At 36.6% G+C, this 17,218-nt stretch overlaps 1 protein-coding gene across 2 annotated transcripts in view; it reads left to right on the forward strand.

The window, feature by feature from the left end:
• Trpm7 (transient receptor potential cation channel subfamily M member 7) overlaps nucleotides 1–17,218 on the forward strand; it is an 88,766-nt gene that overhangs the window by 22,480 nt on the left and 49,068 nt on the right. For both annotated transcript variants that reach the window (XM_038331606.2, XM_038331607.2), the window contains exons 5-10: nucleotides 3,482–3,695; nucleotides 5,424–5,548; nucleotides 6,541–6,712; nucleotides 8,402–8,576; nucleotides 10,355–10,478; nucleotides 12,573–12,645. In XM_038331606.2, the coding sequence (XP_038187534.1) occupies nucleotides 3,482–3,695; nucleotides 5,424–5,548; nucleotides 6,541–6,712; nucleotides 8,402–8,576; nucleotides 10,355–10,478; nucleotides 12,573–12,645 (883 nt within the window). The remainder of the gene's footprint in view (nucleotides 1–3,481; nucleotides 3,696–5,423; nucleotides 5,549–6,540; nucleotides 6,713–8,401; nucleotides 8,577–10,354; nucleotides 10,479–12,572; nucleotides 12,646–17,218) is intronic.

The raw sequence follows: 17,218 nt of genomic DNA on the forward strand, positions 1-17,218 counted from the left end.
AGCTTTCTTTTGCATCCTGTTTTTCCAGTTTGAACAGGATACTGTCAGCAGTCGAGGCAAGGGCAGTTTCTTTGCCCGATGGCTAACTTTACCACAAATGAAAGCAAATTCCATATGGAGTTTCTTCAATACCTATTTCTTTGAAGTAAATGGTGTTGCCAGGAGCTGACATGTTTTACTGTCATGATAAACTTGATGTTATTAAAATATTTTTAGTGCCATATTCTGTAGATTGTGAAGTGTTTGAATACCATCTATTTAAAATATGTTTGACCTTGAAAAGATACTGACATCAGTTTGATTATTATAGATGACTAACTAATAACCTGTCCTTATTATTCTAAATAACTTTCAAGGACTAAAACTTGATATTACATTTTTAAGTGAGCTGCATAGGTACAATACCTTAAACAAGAGTAGAAACAGATATAGTGTATAACAAAAATAACCTCGAATTTGTATGAATATACAAAAATCCATATCAGTGTAAAATGTTTGAGACTAGTGGTTGTTCAAAAGTAGACTCAGCAACTTACCCCTTTATCCCACTGTTTCAATGTTCAAAACCCCCTTTTCCCCTCAGAAACAGATCCCTCAATCTGATCTGCTTTGTTTTGCTTTTGTCCTGGCCACTGCCAATAATAACTTAGAACCAACCCCCCTAAACGATTACAAACATTCAAAACCCACTAAATGACCACTTATTCCACCTCTTGGGAATGTGGGTGTCTGGTGTTCTAGACAGCTTCCTGTTGTCTGGTGGTGATGGTATCTCTAGGGGACACTGAGAAAATTAGGATAATGATCAAACCCTAGGAGATCTAGGTGAATTATTTTTTGTTTTGTTTCTGATGGGAAAGTATAGAGCTTATCTGAAGTCTTGACTGGATAATCTGTTAGACTGGGCCATCTGAGCTAGCAGTTTTGAAGTTGTTTTGGATGCAGAATTTTGAAGAAACTGTGGCAGAGGCGTTCTGAGAGGCTGGATCACTTCTTTATTGTTGTCTGGTCCTTCCTTTTTTTTCTGAAAACACATAAACTTTTAAAAAAATATATATACACACACACACACACACACACACACACACACACACATACACACACATATCTGCATTAACCATGGAATGTGCAGTGTGCATAAGTCAGTTAAAGATTTTTTTTTTATGTTTGAGCAGATAAAAGTCATCTGTCAACTGTATGTCTGCTTGGACTGTATAGGCAAACCTCTATCCATACCATATGAAAAGATGGCATATAATTAGTCATGGGGACTCTGTAGCCAATCAGATTTATCATGTTGCATCCAGTCTCAGAGATGTTCCCATGTTGAGGGATCAACATATACATCACCTGTCCTGTAGTCTTTTTTACCTTATCTGTAGCCAAGATTTTCAGGAGGTCTTCCCCATTCAAATCTGATCTTCATTAATTTTTTAAGAGAACCATAACTTTTTGTTTCCCCAATGCAACATACTTTTTGACTTCCATTTGAAGGTAAGACATTCTTAAAATATATAGGTTCGTTTAATTTAGCAATTCCTTTCATAATCCAGTGTCTCTTAGCAGCTCTTGTTTTCTTATCAGCATTCAAAAGAATTTAAAGTCAACAAAGCACCATACTGGATCCAAATGCCCTGTGCATTTCCTTTGCTTACATGGCTTATTTTTAAAAACATATTGCTTCACTCTTTCTCTAAAGACTTTATTTTTTTATTTTTTTATTTTATTAAAAATTTCCATCTTCTCCCCTCCTCTTCCCCTTTCCCTCCCCTCCCTTCCACCCATACCCCCCACTCCCTCCCTCTCCAGGCCAAAGAGCCATCAGGGTTCCCTTCACTATGTTAAGTCCAAGGTCCTCCCCACTCTCCCTAAGTACAGGAAGGTGAGCAACCAAACTGACAAGGCTCACAGTGAACCCATCAATGCTGTAGAGTCCAAGCCCATCGCCGTTGTCCTTGGTTTCTCAGTCCTCCTCCACCGTCAGCCACATTCAGAGAGTCCGGTTTGGTCGCCTGTTCCATTAGTCCCATTCCAACTGGACTTGGTGATCTCCCGTTAGTTCTGTCCGGCCGTCTCAATGGGTGAACGCACCCCTCACGGTCCTGACTTCCTTGCTAATGATCTCCCTCCTTTTGCTCCTCATCAGGACCTTGGGATCTCAGTCCAGTGCTCCAATGTGGGGCTCTGTCATTTTCTCCATCCATCTCCAGGTGAAGGTTCTATGGTGATATACAAGATATTCATGAGTATGGCAATAGAATCTGGACATTTCTGGCTCCCTCTCCTCAGCTGTCCAAGGAACTAGCTGGGGGCATCTTCCTGGACACCTGGGAACACCTCTAGAGTCAAGTCTCTGCCAACCCTAGAGTGGCTCCCTTAATTAAGATATATAATTCCCTGTTCCCACATCCACCCTTCCTATATCCCAGCCATCCTATTCCCCCAAGCTCTCCCCATCCTCCACGTCACACTTTTGTCTCCCCATCCCCCTATCCCTCATCCCACCCCATTGCCAGACTTTATTATTTTTAAAATATTTTTTTTCTGTGACTGTCTATACCCATTTTTTACTGTACCTGTTTAGCAGTTTTCTTGGTCTGGACTGCTTTACTGCGCCAACTGTAGCCTTCTCTGACCATGTGAGCCAAGCCTTAAACCCACTGTGTGGCTATGTTGGTGGCTGGCTCTATCCTGCTTGGGTTTGTGAGAGCAGAGCCTTACTCCTGTAGAATCAACCCGCAGCACCAGCTGGGAGCAGCATTTACCTGCTTCAGCTCTGGGAACTTGCTGAGCCCATGCTGTTTCTGCTTAGTACTGTTCAAGTGCTCACTGTACAGCAGCCACCTTGTATAAGCTGCTAGCACTGGTTTCTAGGAAGCCGTGATTGTTTTGTTTTGTTTTACATGCTCACTTGTTTGTTTAGATTTCTCAGGCCCTACATGGAAATACCTGCCTAGAAAGTGGGCACCATATGTAACAAGTCTTTCTCTGTTCTCCCAGCCAGCTCCCAAAATGACACAGAGACTTCTTAATTATGAAAGCTTAGCCTTTAACTTAGACTTGTCTCAGTTAGCTCTATGACTTAAATTAACTTATTTATATTAATCTACGTTCTATCACATGTTGTTACCTCTTTTCCATATTGTACTTCCTGTTTCCTTTCCATGTCTCCTAGCTTCTCCTGCATGCCTAATTCCGCCTCCTTTTTTCTTTCCCCCAAAATCTGGCCTATACCTCCTGTCATTCAGCCTTTTATTACACCAACCACAGCAATATATCTTCACAATGTACAAATATCCCACAACAACTCTGTAGACCAGCCTGCCTCAAACTCACAGAGATCTACGTGCATATGCCTCTCAATTGCTAGGATTAAAGGCATACACCACCACCTCCAGGCTAGTAAATTTTTTTAAATATCAGATAATATTGCATTATTAAATCTGTGAACATAGTTATTTTGACCCTTTGTTTGTTTTAGTATGTGAGACTGTCATATGATACCAAACCTGAAATCATTCTGCAACTTCTGCTTAAAGAATGGCAAATGGAGTTACCCAAACTTGTTATTTCTGTACATGGAGGCATGCAGAAATTTGAGCTTCATCCAAGAATCAAGCAGTTGCTTGGAAAGGGTCTCATTAAAGCTGCAGTTACAACCGGAGCTTGGATTTTAACTGGAGGAGTAAACACAGGTAATATGAACACTATCAGTTTTATTAAATATATTTGTAAGTCTCTCATATCAGTTGGGCATTTGAAATAATAAATTATAAATAGATTTGATTCTAATCTGTAATTCGTGGTAATATCATTGATAAAAATAACTTAATCTGCTTGGTTGTCATCCAGGCCATTAAAATATATACTTTAGAGTAAAAGTTGGTAAAGTTAACCAGTGTGTCAAATCCAGTTTAATTAATCCTTGTTCTTATGAATAAAGTTTGATTTGAACATAAGCACGTTCATTTGTCTATATCTTTTTTGTGCTCAATATCAAACTTGAGTAATTGTAACAAAGATTAGTAAGTAAATACTCTGCACAGCCAGAATGCTTACTGCTTGTCCTTTACAAAAATATTTGCTGACCCTTCTGTAAAGCAAAGTGTTAATTTCTGACTCCCAATACACTGGTAGAAGAATGATAATCTGCTCCTTTGGTAGCATGTCCTTTGGGGACGAGAGAGGTGGTTCTGCAGGTAAGAACCCTGGCTGCTCTTGCAAAGGAGGAGTTTTGTTTCCAGTACTCCTGTGGTATCTCACAGTTGTCCAGTTCCAGAGCATCAGACATCTTTTGGCTCAGTCACTAGGGACGGTTGTGACTCACATACATGCATGCAGGTAGACATATATACACATAAAAATAAAGTTGTGAAAAAGTAGCCTTCAAAAATTAATTTTTCATCTGTTAGTCCCCTTCAAGATCATTTTTTTCGGTCTTGTGTAATGTTTTAATTTTGAATATAAGGAGGATGGGTTAATTTTAATGATTAAAGCTAAGCATAATTAGTTATTTAAATCATCTTAAGCATCTCATTCATTATTGATAATTATTGAACCTTACTGTAAGGCATTCTTTGAGCTATAGGGTATATATTGTTCTTTAAAACAGACACTTTCAGTATTATAGTGGGGGTTATGTAAACAAGAGGATAATTTAGGTATGTATAGTGTATTTTATGATCGGTTCTATGCAGACATATGGAGACCTGACTGTCTCTTCACTTTTCAATTCAGTCAAGTTGATAAGAGTAAGCAGATTTTTATTGATAGGCTAATATTTGAAGAAAGATGGTAGGAAACAAAGGAACAGAAAAACTTGGGACAGAGCATGTAGAGAAGAGAAAATCGTTGGTGTATTGCACGAATGATGGATTTCATGTGTGACATAAGGGAAAGTAAGCAAGCAGTGTTGGTCAGAAGTTCTTGGGAGATGGGAAAGCATGGTGATATGGAAGTGTGCTTACTACCAGTAATAGACAGGTGTTTTTAAGGTCTTAAAAGCCATTACAAACATTGTGGCTTTTTTTTTTTTTTTTTTTTTTTATAAGAAGGGAAGGTTTTAAGGTGCTAGTTGGTAAGAACAAAGTTACTTGAATGTTTTTTGAAAATAAACTGTAAGCAAGGAAGGCAGTGGTTGTTATTTTCTATGTTTTATATGAAAGATGAGATCTAATATGTTACAAGAAGCAAACTAAAAGATATATCAGTGTTTTAGTGATTTGATTTACAAGTGTTTTGGACTTGATATGATATTGTGGAGTTTTGTTTTGTTAATCTATTTGTTTATCTTAAATTTTTTTTAGCTTGACTTTGGATCTTGCAGCTTTAGAATCTTTTATTTAAAGAAAAATAATGAATTGTAATATTATAAAGTAAATTCAGGGTTTTTTTCTAATGGTGAATAAATTTTGTATGAACAGGTGTGGCAAAACATGTTGGTGATGCCCTAAAAGAGCATGCGTCCAGATCATCTCGAAAGATTTGCACTATTGGAATAGCTCCATGGGGAGTGATAGAAAACAGAAACGATCTTGTTGGGAGAGATGTAAGAATGGGTTTTGCATGTCTTAAATTTCAGCTTGTAGGCTATATTATACTTTCACATTAAGTTTAAAACAAAATTTCCATCACCCCTTTCTGACTTTTTGGAAAATGCATTTATCAATATAAATGCTTATAATATTGTTGGTACTTTTTGTTTTCTGTCTTTTATGTAGAATATTAACATGTCTTCTACATCATATTAGTGTTTGTAATTGATTTGTTTGGTTTTTTGTTTTGTTTTGTTTTTTGAGAGCCATGGTTGTCCTAGAACTTGCTCTTTAGACCAGGGTCGCCTCAAACTCAGAGATCAGCCTGCTGATTATAACATTAAGGATTAATTTTGTCATTAAGAGTAGGAATCAAATGATGGTGCTTTATTTGAATAGGTTGAAAATGTGAATTTGTAGATATTCATCATGAGACTATTAAAATCAAATTGACTGTGCACAGTAGCACTGGCCTTAATGCCATCATGCAGCAGTGGTGGCAGAGGCAGGCCAGTCTTGAGTTAGAAGCTAGCTCTATCTTTGTTAGCAAGTACCAGACAAGCCAATGCAATATAGTGAAATCCTGTCTCAAAAAACAAAACAAAAAAACCCCTGTAATTATAGAGATAATTTTCAAGTGTTAATGAATTTTCAATGTCAGCTTGAAAGGGTTGTATGTATGTTTTGGAAAATAGCACTATCATATTTTACTGTTTTCTTATTGTCTTCTGTGTATTGTACTTTAATCGCACAATAACCTTATAATTTATTAGCACTGTATATATACTTCCTTATTGCTCCATTTGCACATGATAGTAAAAAACTTAATTTTGCAGAAAGAAGTAATTATGTGGTTTAATCTGTTATCTTTAAATACTTGAAAACATATGCTTTTTCTTTATATCTAAATGAAAATAGAATTTTATCTGTGGGTCACTTCAGAATTTAACTTTTATTATATTACATTCAGCTTCCTTCCACTGTCTTTTGTTTTGCTCTTGTTTAGGTGGTTGCTCCTTACCAAACCCTATTGAATCCGTTGAGCAAACTGAATGTACTGAATAATCTCCACTCCCATTTCATATTGGTGGATGATGGCACTGTTGGAAAGTATGGGGCAGAAGTCAGACTGAGAAGAGAACTTGAAAAAACCATTAATCAGCAAAGAATTCATGCTAGTAAGAATTCACCCATTTGTTACTGTTTAATTATTCAAAATTGTGTTAGTAGCCAGCAGCATACTAAAAGGCAGCATGTTCTGTGAAGTAAGTACACTTTTGTTTACATAGCAAGTGCCCCTACAAAGCATCCAAAAATGGCTGATCTTAAACAAAATACTAAGACCTACAAAAAGAAAAGGAATTTATCTATTTTTGGCTTTGTTGCTCTCATAATCAACTGTAGCTCAAAGTATTTACTAACAGTCTTAATGTGTGGTAATGCTAATATGTAACTTTGGATCTTTGTGAATTTAAGGCCAGCCAGGGCTACACATAGAGAAACCCTGTCATGAGAAAAAAAGAGTAAGAAAAAGAAAGATAAAAAAGCAATATAAAAGAAGCAATACCAGTTAAGTAAGAATGAGCTTTGCCTAAAGTTTATAAAGTGAGTCTGTATTGCTGTTGGCAAATGAATCTTAAAAGTTGATATTCTTGGTACAGATTTTTCTTTCCAACTGTGACTGAACTTTCTCCTTTAGCTTCTATATTTTATTACGAGTAGAAGGAGTTCTGTAACCCTAGTGCAGCAAGAAGATGAACTCTGACAAAGTGATAACAAAATTACAGTGAATTAAAATTAAATTAAAAATTAAAAATTTTAAAATTTTAAAAATTAAAGTGAATACAAAATTACAGAAGCGCACATAGTAGTGTCATGTTTGTGCGAGCTGGTAATTTAAAAATACCCTTAGAGCTAGAGAAATAGCTCAGCAGTTGAGAGCACTTGTTGCTTTTGGAGAGGACCTGAGTTTGGTTCCCAGACCCACATAGTGGCCTACAACTGTCTGTAACCACAGTTCCAGGGGACACAGTGCCCTCTTCTGACCTTCAAGGACACCAGACACATACATGGTACATAGACCAACATACAGATTATTTTTATTTTATTACCACACCCCTCCCCCCGTGTCTGTGTGTGGGATGCTTGGAGGTCAGAGAATAGCTCCTGGTAACTGGTTCTCAAGGTCTGCTGTGGGACATGGCAGTTGAACTCACATTGTCAGATGCTTTGCTCATCGAGCCGACTTGTACCCTGAGAACTAGTCATGATTTATAAACCTGTGCTTAGAAATATTTAACTTTTATCACCACACTTTAGGTTGCTGTAAAAATGAAAATGAGTATTTTTTACTAATTTTTTTACAATTTCATTTATTAAAAATGAAAGTCGGTATATGTTAGAAATTCAACCAATACAGTATTAAAATGTAAAATAAGCACCCCATGGTGGCTCTTGCTTATAATCGCAGTTCTCAGCAGGCTGAGACAGGAGGATCTTATATTCTAATGTTGCCTGGGTTACATGGCAAGACTTTGAAAAATAATAAAAGCCACAAATTAATCCTTATACATATATTGTCAAAGGCTCAGTTAATAAATACACAAAAGTTTGTTTTCAGTAAATATACAGATTCTGGTTGGCACTAAATCATTTATTTAATTTCCTGATTTTATCACCCAGAGCAGATGTTAGTGATTGTTTAGTGCTCCATTATTTGAGACTGGTTGTTACTAACATCCAATGCTTAAAGTAAAGCCAACTGTCTCATAAGAAGTTTTATCTTATTTTTAATTTTTGTTTAAAATAAATAATATTAAATTGCTGAATTTTGTCAGATTTACTAATTAAACTTTTATCCTTTTTAGGAATTGGGCAAGGTGTTCCTGTGGTGGCTTTGATATTTGAAGGTGGGCCAAATGTCATCCTTACAGTACTGGAGTATCTTCAGGAAAGTCCCCCTGTTCCAGTTGTTGTGTGTGAAGGGACAGGCAGAGCTGCAGATTTACTGGCATATATCCATAAGCAGACAGAAGAAGGAGGGTGAGTGTAGTGTATAGCCAACTTCACAATAAATTAGAGTCTGGTAGGTTGTGCAGTTCTAAACTTGTCATATGCCACATTTTGGGGTGACTTATGACAGGTTTGTATGGTCCAGGGTAGGGGGTGTGGATTAGAAACGTTAGGTAAGAAGAACAGACATGAAAGAAACATAGGATAGTACCGGGAGGACAATTCAGTGAATATTGAATTCACCTTGTCTATTTTCCATACACTCCCTCCAAAGTGGGGAGGTAGGATGCAGTAGACTTCATTAACATGATATAAGGAATAGATTTGAATTCTCCAACCTTTGGTCCAGGTGAAGCAGATCCACCTCTATACCCAAAATATTAATCACATTCTAGGTCAGAATCTTGTTTATAACCATATCTGTTATCAACAATTTTGAAAGAGCAAAAATAAGCTCAAACTCACTGACTTCCAGTCAAGGTGGAACAGGCTCACAACGGTGGGTCCCCACATGAACACCTTTGTCTATTAAATGAACATGAAAATCTCAGTTTTAATAAAATACTTTCTTCAGACCTAGGGCAGTAGCTTGTGTCATACACTATTGGAATGAACTAAAGTGTAGTCATTTTTAGAAAATAATTATCGCTTGGAGACATACCTTTGACCTGATAGTTCAATTTCATGTAATGGTTTCTACAGGTAAACACTTACCTAAAATTTTATGTAAAATATCTTATATAAGATAAGGACATAGTAGAACATCTACCAGAAAAGGTCCAAACAAATAAATTTTGGCATATATCTAGACAGTAGAATGGTTATAGCTGAGTAAAGATGGAACCTGTGTGGCAACTGCTCTCAATATAATCACAGTTTTACTTATTGATTGTAAATGCTTGGCCACTAGCTCAGGCTTGTTACTAGCAAACTCTTAACAACTTAAATTTACCCATTTATATTATATTAATCTACATTCTGACACATGGCGTTGCCATTCTTTCATCTTGTACCTTTTTTTTAAAAAATATTTATTTATTATGTATACAGTATTCTGTCTGTGTGTATGTCTGCAGGCCAGAAGCGGGCACCAGACCTCATTACAGATGGTTGTGAGCCACCGTGTGGTTACCAGGAATTGAACTCAGGACCTTTGGAAGAGCAGGCAGTGCTCTTAACCACTGAGCCATCTCTCCAGACCCATCTTGTACTTTCTGTTTCCCTTCATGTCTAGCTTGCGACTCCTGACTCTGCTCTTTTTCTTCCCTGTGTTCTTAGTCTGGTTCTCCCGTTTAGCTTAACCTTATTCTGTCCGGCTATTGGCCAGTCAGCTTCTTTATTAAACCACTCACAACAACATAGTATCACACAGTATAAAGGAATATTCCACAGAACCTCACACTGGTTGATGGTGATTTCTGAAAAGAAGTGACATGAAACTAGGCAAATGGAGACTTTGATCATGAACTCCTGCATTTTGATACTTTGAGCTGGGTAAATGTGTCCATGTTGAAGACTCCTTGGCAAATTGTTTTATAAGCCATAATATAGAATATTCCTTATGATACCTTGTAAAATCTGAGTACTAATACTACACCACATACTTTGTTTAAAACATTCACAAAATTATTCAAAGTGAAAATACTCCATTCCTTTTCTTGCGCCATAGATTTAATAATGGGTGTCTCAGGAAGTTACTATTAATATTACTACAGAACCTTCAGAAGCCTTGCATGGGTCTACCTGTACTTCGTTTGATCCTACAGAGATGAAATGAGTGAAGTAAGTTGTTTTTCTTCTTCTACCAGGAATCTTCCCGATGCAGCGGAGCCTGATGTTATATCAACTATCAAAAAAACCTTTAACTTTGGCCAGAGTGAAGCAGTTCATTTATTTCAAACATTGATGGAGTGCATGAAAAAAAAGGAGCTTGTGAGTAGTTTTCAGCAGAATAAGTCTTTTCTTTTAACACACATTCTAATTCATACATTTCTTCAGGTTTTAGTTTGTGTTTTAAGTTTTTAAAGTTGTTCTGTTATTTTCTTATTGCTCTTCAGCTGAATGATGGCATTGAAAACCTAATTTTCATATAGTGTTGAGACATTGTAATCATTCTTTCAAAGGAATTTTTATAACTGCGTCTCAACTGACTGTGCTTCATATTTAAGAAGACTGCAGAGGAACAAGCAGCATGGCTCAGTAACTATAGGTGCTTACCTCCAAACCTGATGACCTGAATTTGATCCCTGTAATCTACCTGGTTTAAGGAGAGAACCAACTCTTGCAGATTGCCCTTTGCCTTTATGTGGATGCTGTGTGCACATCACACACATATGCATGAAAAAGAAGAACTATCATTGCTAGTGGCTTCTCTAATAAAATATTTGGGAAAATATTTTAAGCCTTTTATCTGTGGAAGACTACTAAATCTAGGTGCTTCTTAGTCTCATACATGTAAACATAGATGTGTATTTTCAGAGACAAAATTTTAACGTTCTGTAAGTAGATAGGAACGTAGAGCCTGGCGGTGGTGGCACACGCCTTTAATCCCAGCACTCGGGAGGCAGAGGCAGGTGGATCTCTGTGAGTTCGAGGTCAACCTGGTCTACAAGAGCTAGTTCCAGGACAGGCTCTAAAGCTGCAGAGAAACCCTGTCGCGAAAAACCAAAAAAAAAGAAAAAAAAAAAAAGCTAGTTCCAGGACAGGCTCTAAAACTACAGCAAAACCCTGTCTCGGAAAAAAACAAAACAAAACAGATTTGTTGTCCCTTCTTGACCTTTTGGCTTCGATTGAGTGTGTTAATTTGCATTTTCTTTCATTGTAGACTTTGTTCTCCATGAAATGAAATTAGTTGAAAACTTTGTATTTGTGTATTAATCATTTTTTCTTTTTCTAAAAAGTACCTAGGTAAAAGTGTCCTAAATGGTTTTATATTTCACTACATGCCTCACCCAAGAATGCATGTCTTGCAAGGCATAGTGGTGTATACCTATGATTTCAGCACCTGGAGGTTGAGGCAGGAGGCCTGTGAGTTCTAGTACTGCACTGTAAGAACCTTCCTCAAAAGAGAAAGGAAAACATTAATCTTTCCAATAGGTGCTCACTCTGTAGAAGGAGCAACATGATTTGTTCTGATAGCGATCTCTAGCCTCTACCCACAAACTGCTTAGTTAGCTGATAGACACAAGATAAGTTAAAAAAAGTGAATGTGATATGAAACTAACTACTTTTGAAAATGCATTGGTATTTGATTAGTGATACTCTTAATTTTCTGTTTTGTTTTGGGTTAAACTAAGGTTAAATTAGGATTAAAATGTTTAGATCACTTATGTCTACATTTAGAAATCTGTGTAGTTACAGAAATAATGTACATGACTTCACACATTTATTTCTGTATAAAAATGATTATACATGGAGGTCAGAGGACAACTTTGTGGAGTCAGTTCTTTCCTTCTACCTTTACATGGCTTCTTGAGACTGAACTTAATTGTCCGTTTTATATGCTGTCTTAATTATTTTTTGTTGCTGTGTAGAGACACCATGACCTAGGCAACTTAATAAAAGAGCATTTAATGAGGTCTTTAAGTTTCACAGGGTGAGTTCATGATCATCATGGCAGGGAACATGGCAACAGGCAGACAGGGAGCTGGAGCAGTAGCTGAGAGCTTTCATGTTACTCCATGGAACAATAGCCACAAGGCAGGGGAGCTAACTGGGAATAGTGTAGGCTTTTGAAACCTCAAAGCTCACTCCCAGTGACATACCTCTTCCTATTAGGTGACATCTGATTCTTCCCTAACAGTTCTACCAACCATTCAAACGTGAGCCTACTGAAAGCATCCTCATTCAAATCATCACATATGGCAAGCACATTTACCCACTTAGCCATCTTGCCAGTCCTGTAGATATACCTGTTTCTATACAGATCTCTATATAAATATTTTTCTTTGTATTATTTGAAATCATTTTTATTTTATAATACTTTGGTTTTAAAAATTCATAATATTAATGTTTTTTTTTAAATAGATTACTGTTTTCCACATTGGATCAGAGGAACATCAAGATATAGATGTTGCAATACTTACTGCACTGCTAAAAGGTAAAGTTTTTTTAAATTTTGTTTTGGTTTTATTTTTGTTTTGTTTTTTGAGACAGGATCTATCTCTCCATAGTCCTGGCTGTCCTGGAACTTACGTAGATCCTCCTGCCTCTGCTTTCCAAGTTCTGGGATTAAGGTCTAAGCCTCCATGATTGACTAAAAAGGTAAGATTCTAAACTCTTATAAAATAATATTTAATTTATGTCTTATTTATATAAGGTAGGACTTTTCATTTAACTAAAGGTTAAGGAGTGGGTTTTTCAATAGTTTTTTTTAATGAAAGATGTTAATTTTTAGTTTGACAAAAAATTAGTTTTATAGATTTGTAGTTTTCTCTCTTGTAGAATTTTATTTTTTTAACTTTATGCCTCCAGACTCTATTAACTCCTTAAGCTTGTGGACAGGTTTTATATTGGCCAGTTATTTCTGGGCCTGGAACCTGTCCTGGAATCCATGGTTTATTTTTATAGAGGGGATTTTTGTTTCATTTTGGTCTTTTTAAATTTTGTATTATTGACTTTTTGTTTTGATTTTCATTTTGGACTTGGTTTTGTGTGTGTGAGTTTATGCATGCATGCATGCTTGATGGGGAAGAGAACATGATGTTGAGGAGGTAGAATAACCATGATCAAACACATATATAAAAGCAGTTTTTTAATTAAAAAAAATAACATGTGGCAGATGTGAATGTGGGTAAAATGCTTGCTGTACAGGCACCTGTCTAAAAGGCCAGGAGTGGTACTGTGCACTTGTAACCCCAGGGCTGGAGGCAGAGATAGCTGGGCCCCGGAGGGGCTCGCTGTTAGCCAATGCCTCTGAAAGGGCAGACTCTAAGGAAGTGAATGTTCCATCTCAAACAAGGTGTGGAATATACTATTTTCTTTTGAAGAAAATTTGAAAACTAGTGTTGTCTTCTAGGACTAAGGGATTGATATATATGTACTTTGTTTTTCTCCCAGAATTTTACCAGAAATATCCACTGATAAAATGTCACAGTGAAAAAATATTTTCAAAAATAGAAATGAAAATAGTGTCCTATCTCGGTACCTGAAAATAACATATTTGACAGGAACAAAAGGGCACTGTTTTGTTATCCATGAGGATGTTTGCAATATTAGACCACAGCAAATTACCAGTATTTTTTTTAAATAATTTAAAAATTATATGATTAAGTATATATCATCTTGGGATCAAGAGATGTGTAAGTATTAAGAAACCCAGAAACCATAAATATAGTAAGTAAAAGAGATGACATAAATATCACAGCATAAGATAATGTAAGATAACTATATCTGTTCTGTTTGCCATATGTAGTCTGTGTGCTAGCCTACATGTGGAACAGTAGCTAAGAGCCTTCATTTTGAAACAATAGCCTATGTAGCCTATTTACCTTTTCTTCGTCTTACAAAAGAAGAAACTAAGGAGTCAATGATAAAGTGGAGGAATTTGAAAGACGGCTATATTGAACTTTTGAGATGGCTGAGTGGATCAAAGTACTTGTCACATGAGCCAGACAACATAAGTTCAGTCTCTGGAATCCATAGTGGAAGGAGAGAATTAATTCATGAAAGTTGTCCTCTGGGCTGCACATTATTGCTGTCACATGTACACACCCAGACTCACCCCCACACAAGTAATAAATATAATAACTTAAAGGCTATAAACTAAAAAAAGATGAATATCTTTTTTATTTTACTTTATTTTTTTGAGATGGATTTTATCTGTGAAACAGTCCTGGCTGCCATGGAATTCACTTTATAGACCAGCTAGCCTCAAACTCACAGAGATCTACCAGCATCTGCCTCCCAAGTGATGGGATTAAAGGCATGCACCACCACTGCCCAGCTGAGAAAAATGAATATCTTATGGGGAAAATGAGTATTAAAGTTTGAGGAAGAGTCCAAACACATGGTTAATAGAATTATATTCTAATAGTATTATATAAAAATAGAAATAAGGCGTTCTGTGTGCTGACCTAGTCTGATAAATGTAGCTCTCATTCCTCATCAGAGAAGCTTGTTTTTACATAAGTTAAGGACCTTTACAAAAAAAAAACCCACAGCTGCTTAAAATCTAAAGAACAATTTGCAGTGTAGTGCCCAATTCCAGTGCTGCATTTACATGTACACAGATGTACACTTAAGGAACATTTTGAAAGAAGACTGTAAGAGCAGAAGACTAGGAAGTCTGCTATGATATTGTATTTTCTAGCTGTGACAGGGTTGCCACATGAAATCTCAGCAATATGGAATCTCAGCAAGATCTAAACAATGATAATAACACCAATTGACGAGTAAAGTAGATGGGTGATTCTCACAAGGTCCCCACCCCTAGGTGAATAGCAACAGGCAATTAACCACTGCTGAGAGATAAGTCTTCACCATGAAGAAGTCCCACAATTGGTTATTCAATACCAGATGGTCAGCCCTAGAAAATAAACTTTTATTTATTAAAAATAGTAAATTATCTTATCTTTGCTGGATAGTGGTGATGTATGCCTTTAATCCCAGCACTGGGGAAGCAGAGGGAAGCAAATCTCTGAGTTCAAAACCAGCCTGGGCTACAGAGTGAGTTCCAGGATAGCCAGGGCTACACAGAAACCTTGTCTCAAAAAACTAAATAATAATAATAATAATAACAATAAAATACAAATGAATTTTAAATAAATGCCACTCCCTCCCCTCCCTTATAGAGAAGTACAGATCTTCTTTGTAAATGGTACAAGCTTCCTGAATATATCAGAATCTTTAAGTGGATATTCTTTTTGCTTTTTGTTTTTCAAGACAGTGTTTATCTGTAACTGCCCAAGCTTTCCTGGAACTTGCTCTGTAGACCAGGCTGGCCTCAAACTCGCAGAGATCCACCTGCCTTTGCCTCCTGAGTGCTGGGATTAAAGATGTGTGACACCACCATCAGGCTTAAAGTGATATTCTTATGTCCAGAAAATTAACCTAGAGAACTGTACTATTTAAATAATCACATGTGCACTAAAATATACTTGAAGAATTTCACAATACCCTAAATATCTATGTACTGAATTTTTTAAGTAATCATGCTTAAAAGATTAATACATACAAAGTAAAATTATGTATTCTGTTAAGGAAAACTATGTAGAGTGAGTCTCAAGGCAGCTACTAAACTTGCATTTTTTAGTCAGATTTGCTCTGTAGATTTACCTTGATTTAATCTCATGGCAGTTCTCCTGATGTAACCTCCCAATACTGATTTTACAAATGCTACATATCATGCTTATCTGTGACTCTATCGCTCTGTGTGTATGTCTGTGACCCCATTTCTCTCTGTGTGTGTTTATGTATGTGTATGTGTCCAGAGTAAGGCGCTTCTGAACTTGGAGTTCACTGATCCTGTGAGACTTGTTGGCAAGCACACTGCAGAGATCTACCTGTCTCTCTCCTCCCCATCCAAGCCATAGGGTTGCATTTCTGCAATCATCTGGTTTTTTTTTTTTTTTCAAAAGTGCTGGAAATTGAAACTCAGGTTCTTATATTCACAGAGCAAATATTTTATTCACTCTGCCATCTTCTTATTCCTGTGTAAACAGAGGTGTCTGTCTTGCCCAGTCCAGAAGCTGTTCAGTCCCAAAGAAACACATAGAGCTTATATTAATTATAAACTGTTTGGCTTGTTGGCTCAGGCTTATTATTAACTACCTCTTACTTGAATTAACCCATAATTCTTGTCTATGTTTAGCCATGTTGCTTGGTACCTTTTCTCAGTAAGGCATTCTTATGTTCTGCATCTGGCTGATGACTGACTTTCTGCTTTACTTCTTCCCAAAATTCTCCTAGTCTGGTCTCCCTGCCTATACTTCCTGCCTGGCTGCTGGCCAATCAGTGTTTTTCATAAACTAATACGACTGACATATCTTTACATTATACAAGAGCATTATCTCACAGCATCACTGATTCCATTTATTCAATCTTTTAAAAAAATTGCATGTATTTATGTGTGTTGTATATACCCATATACATTTGAACAAGCTATGATGCATGTGTAGAGATTGGAGAACAACTTGAGTTGGGTTTCTCCTTCTACCCCGTGGAGCCAGGAGATGGAACTCGAATTGACAAGCTTGGGAGTAGGTACCTTTATCCACTGAGCTCCCTCAGATCCCACTTAATAACCCCCCCTTTTTAAGTATATTCCTGTCTTAATAATTTAAAGTATATGGCTATAATTTCATGTGCAGAAAAGTATGTTAAAAAAAAAAACATTTTTCGGAGCTGGAGAGATGGCTCAATGGTTAAGAATATTAACTTCTCTTCCAGAAGTCCTGAGTTCAGTTCCCACCAACTTTATGGTGGCTCACAACCATCTATAATGCAATCTGGTGCCCTCTTCTGGCATGCGGGCATACATCTGGGCAGAACAATGTATACATAATAAATAAATCTTCTTTATAAAAACAAAACATTTTTCAGAATCCTTGAAATACTGTGTCTGTGATAGAAACAAATAATCTTTTGGTTTCTCAGTTCCTACATTCTGGTTTTTTCTTTTTCAACTAATGAGGTGATGTAGTTTTATGCTTGAAAATACAAATGTTCCATGG

This window comes from Arvicola amphibius, chromosome 5, assembly GCF_903992535.2.
Source record: "Arvicola amphibius chromosome 5, mArvAmp1.2, whole genome shotgun sequence".
Classification (NCBI taxonomy): Eukaryota; Metazoa; Chordata; class Mammalia; order Rodentia; family Cricetidae; genus Arvicola; species Arvicola amphibius.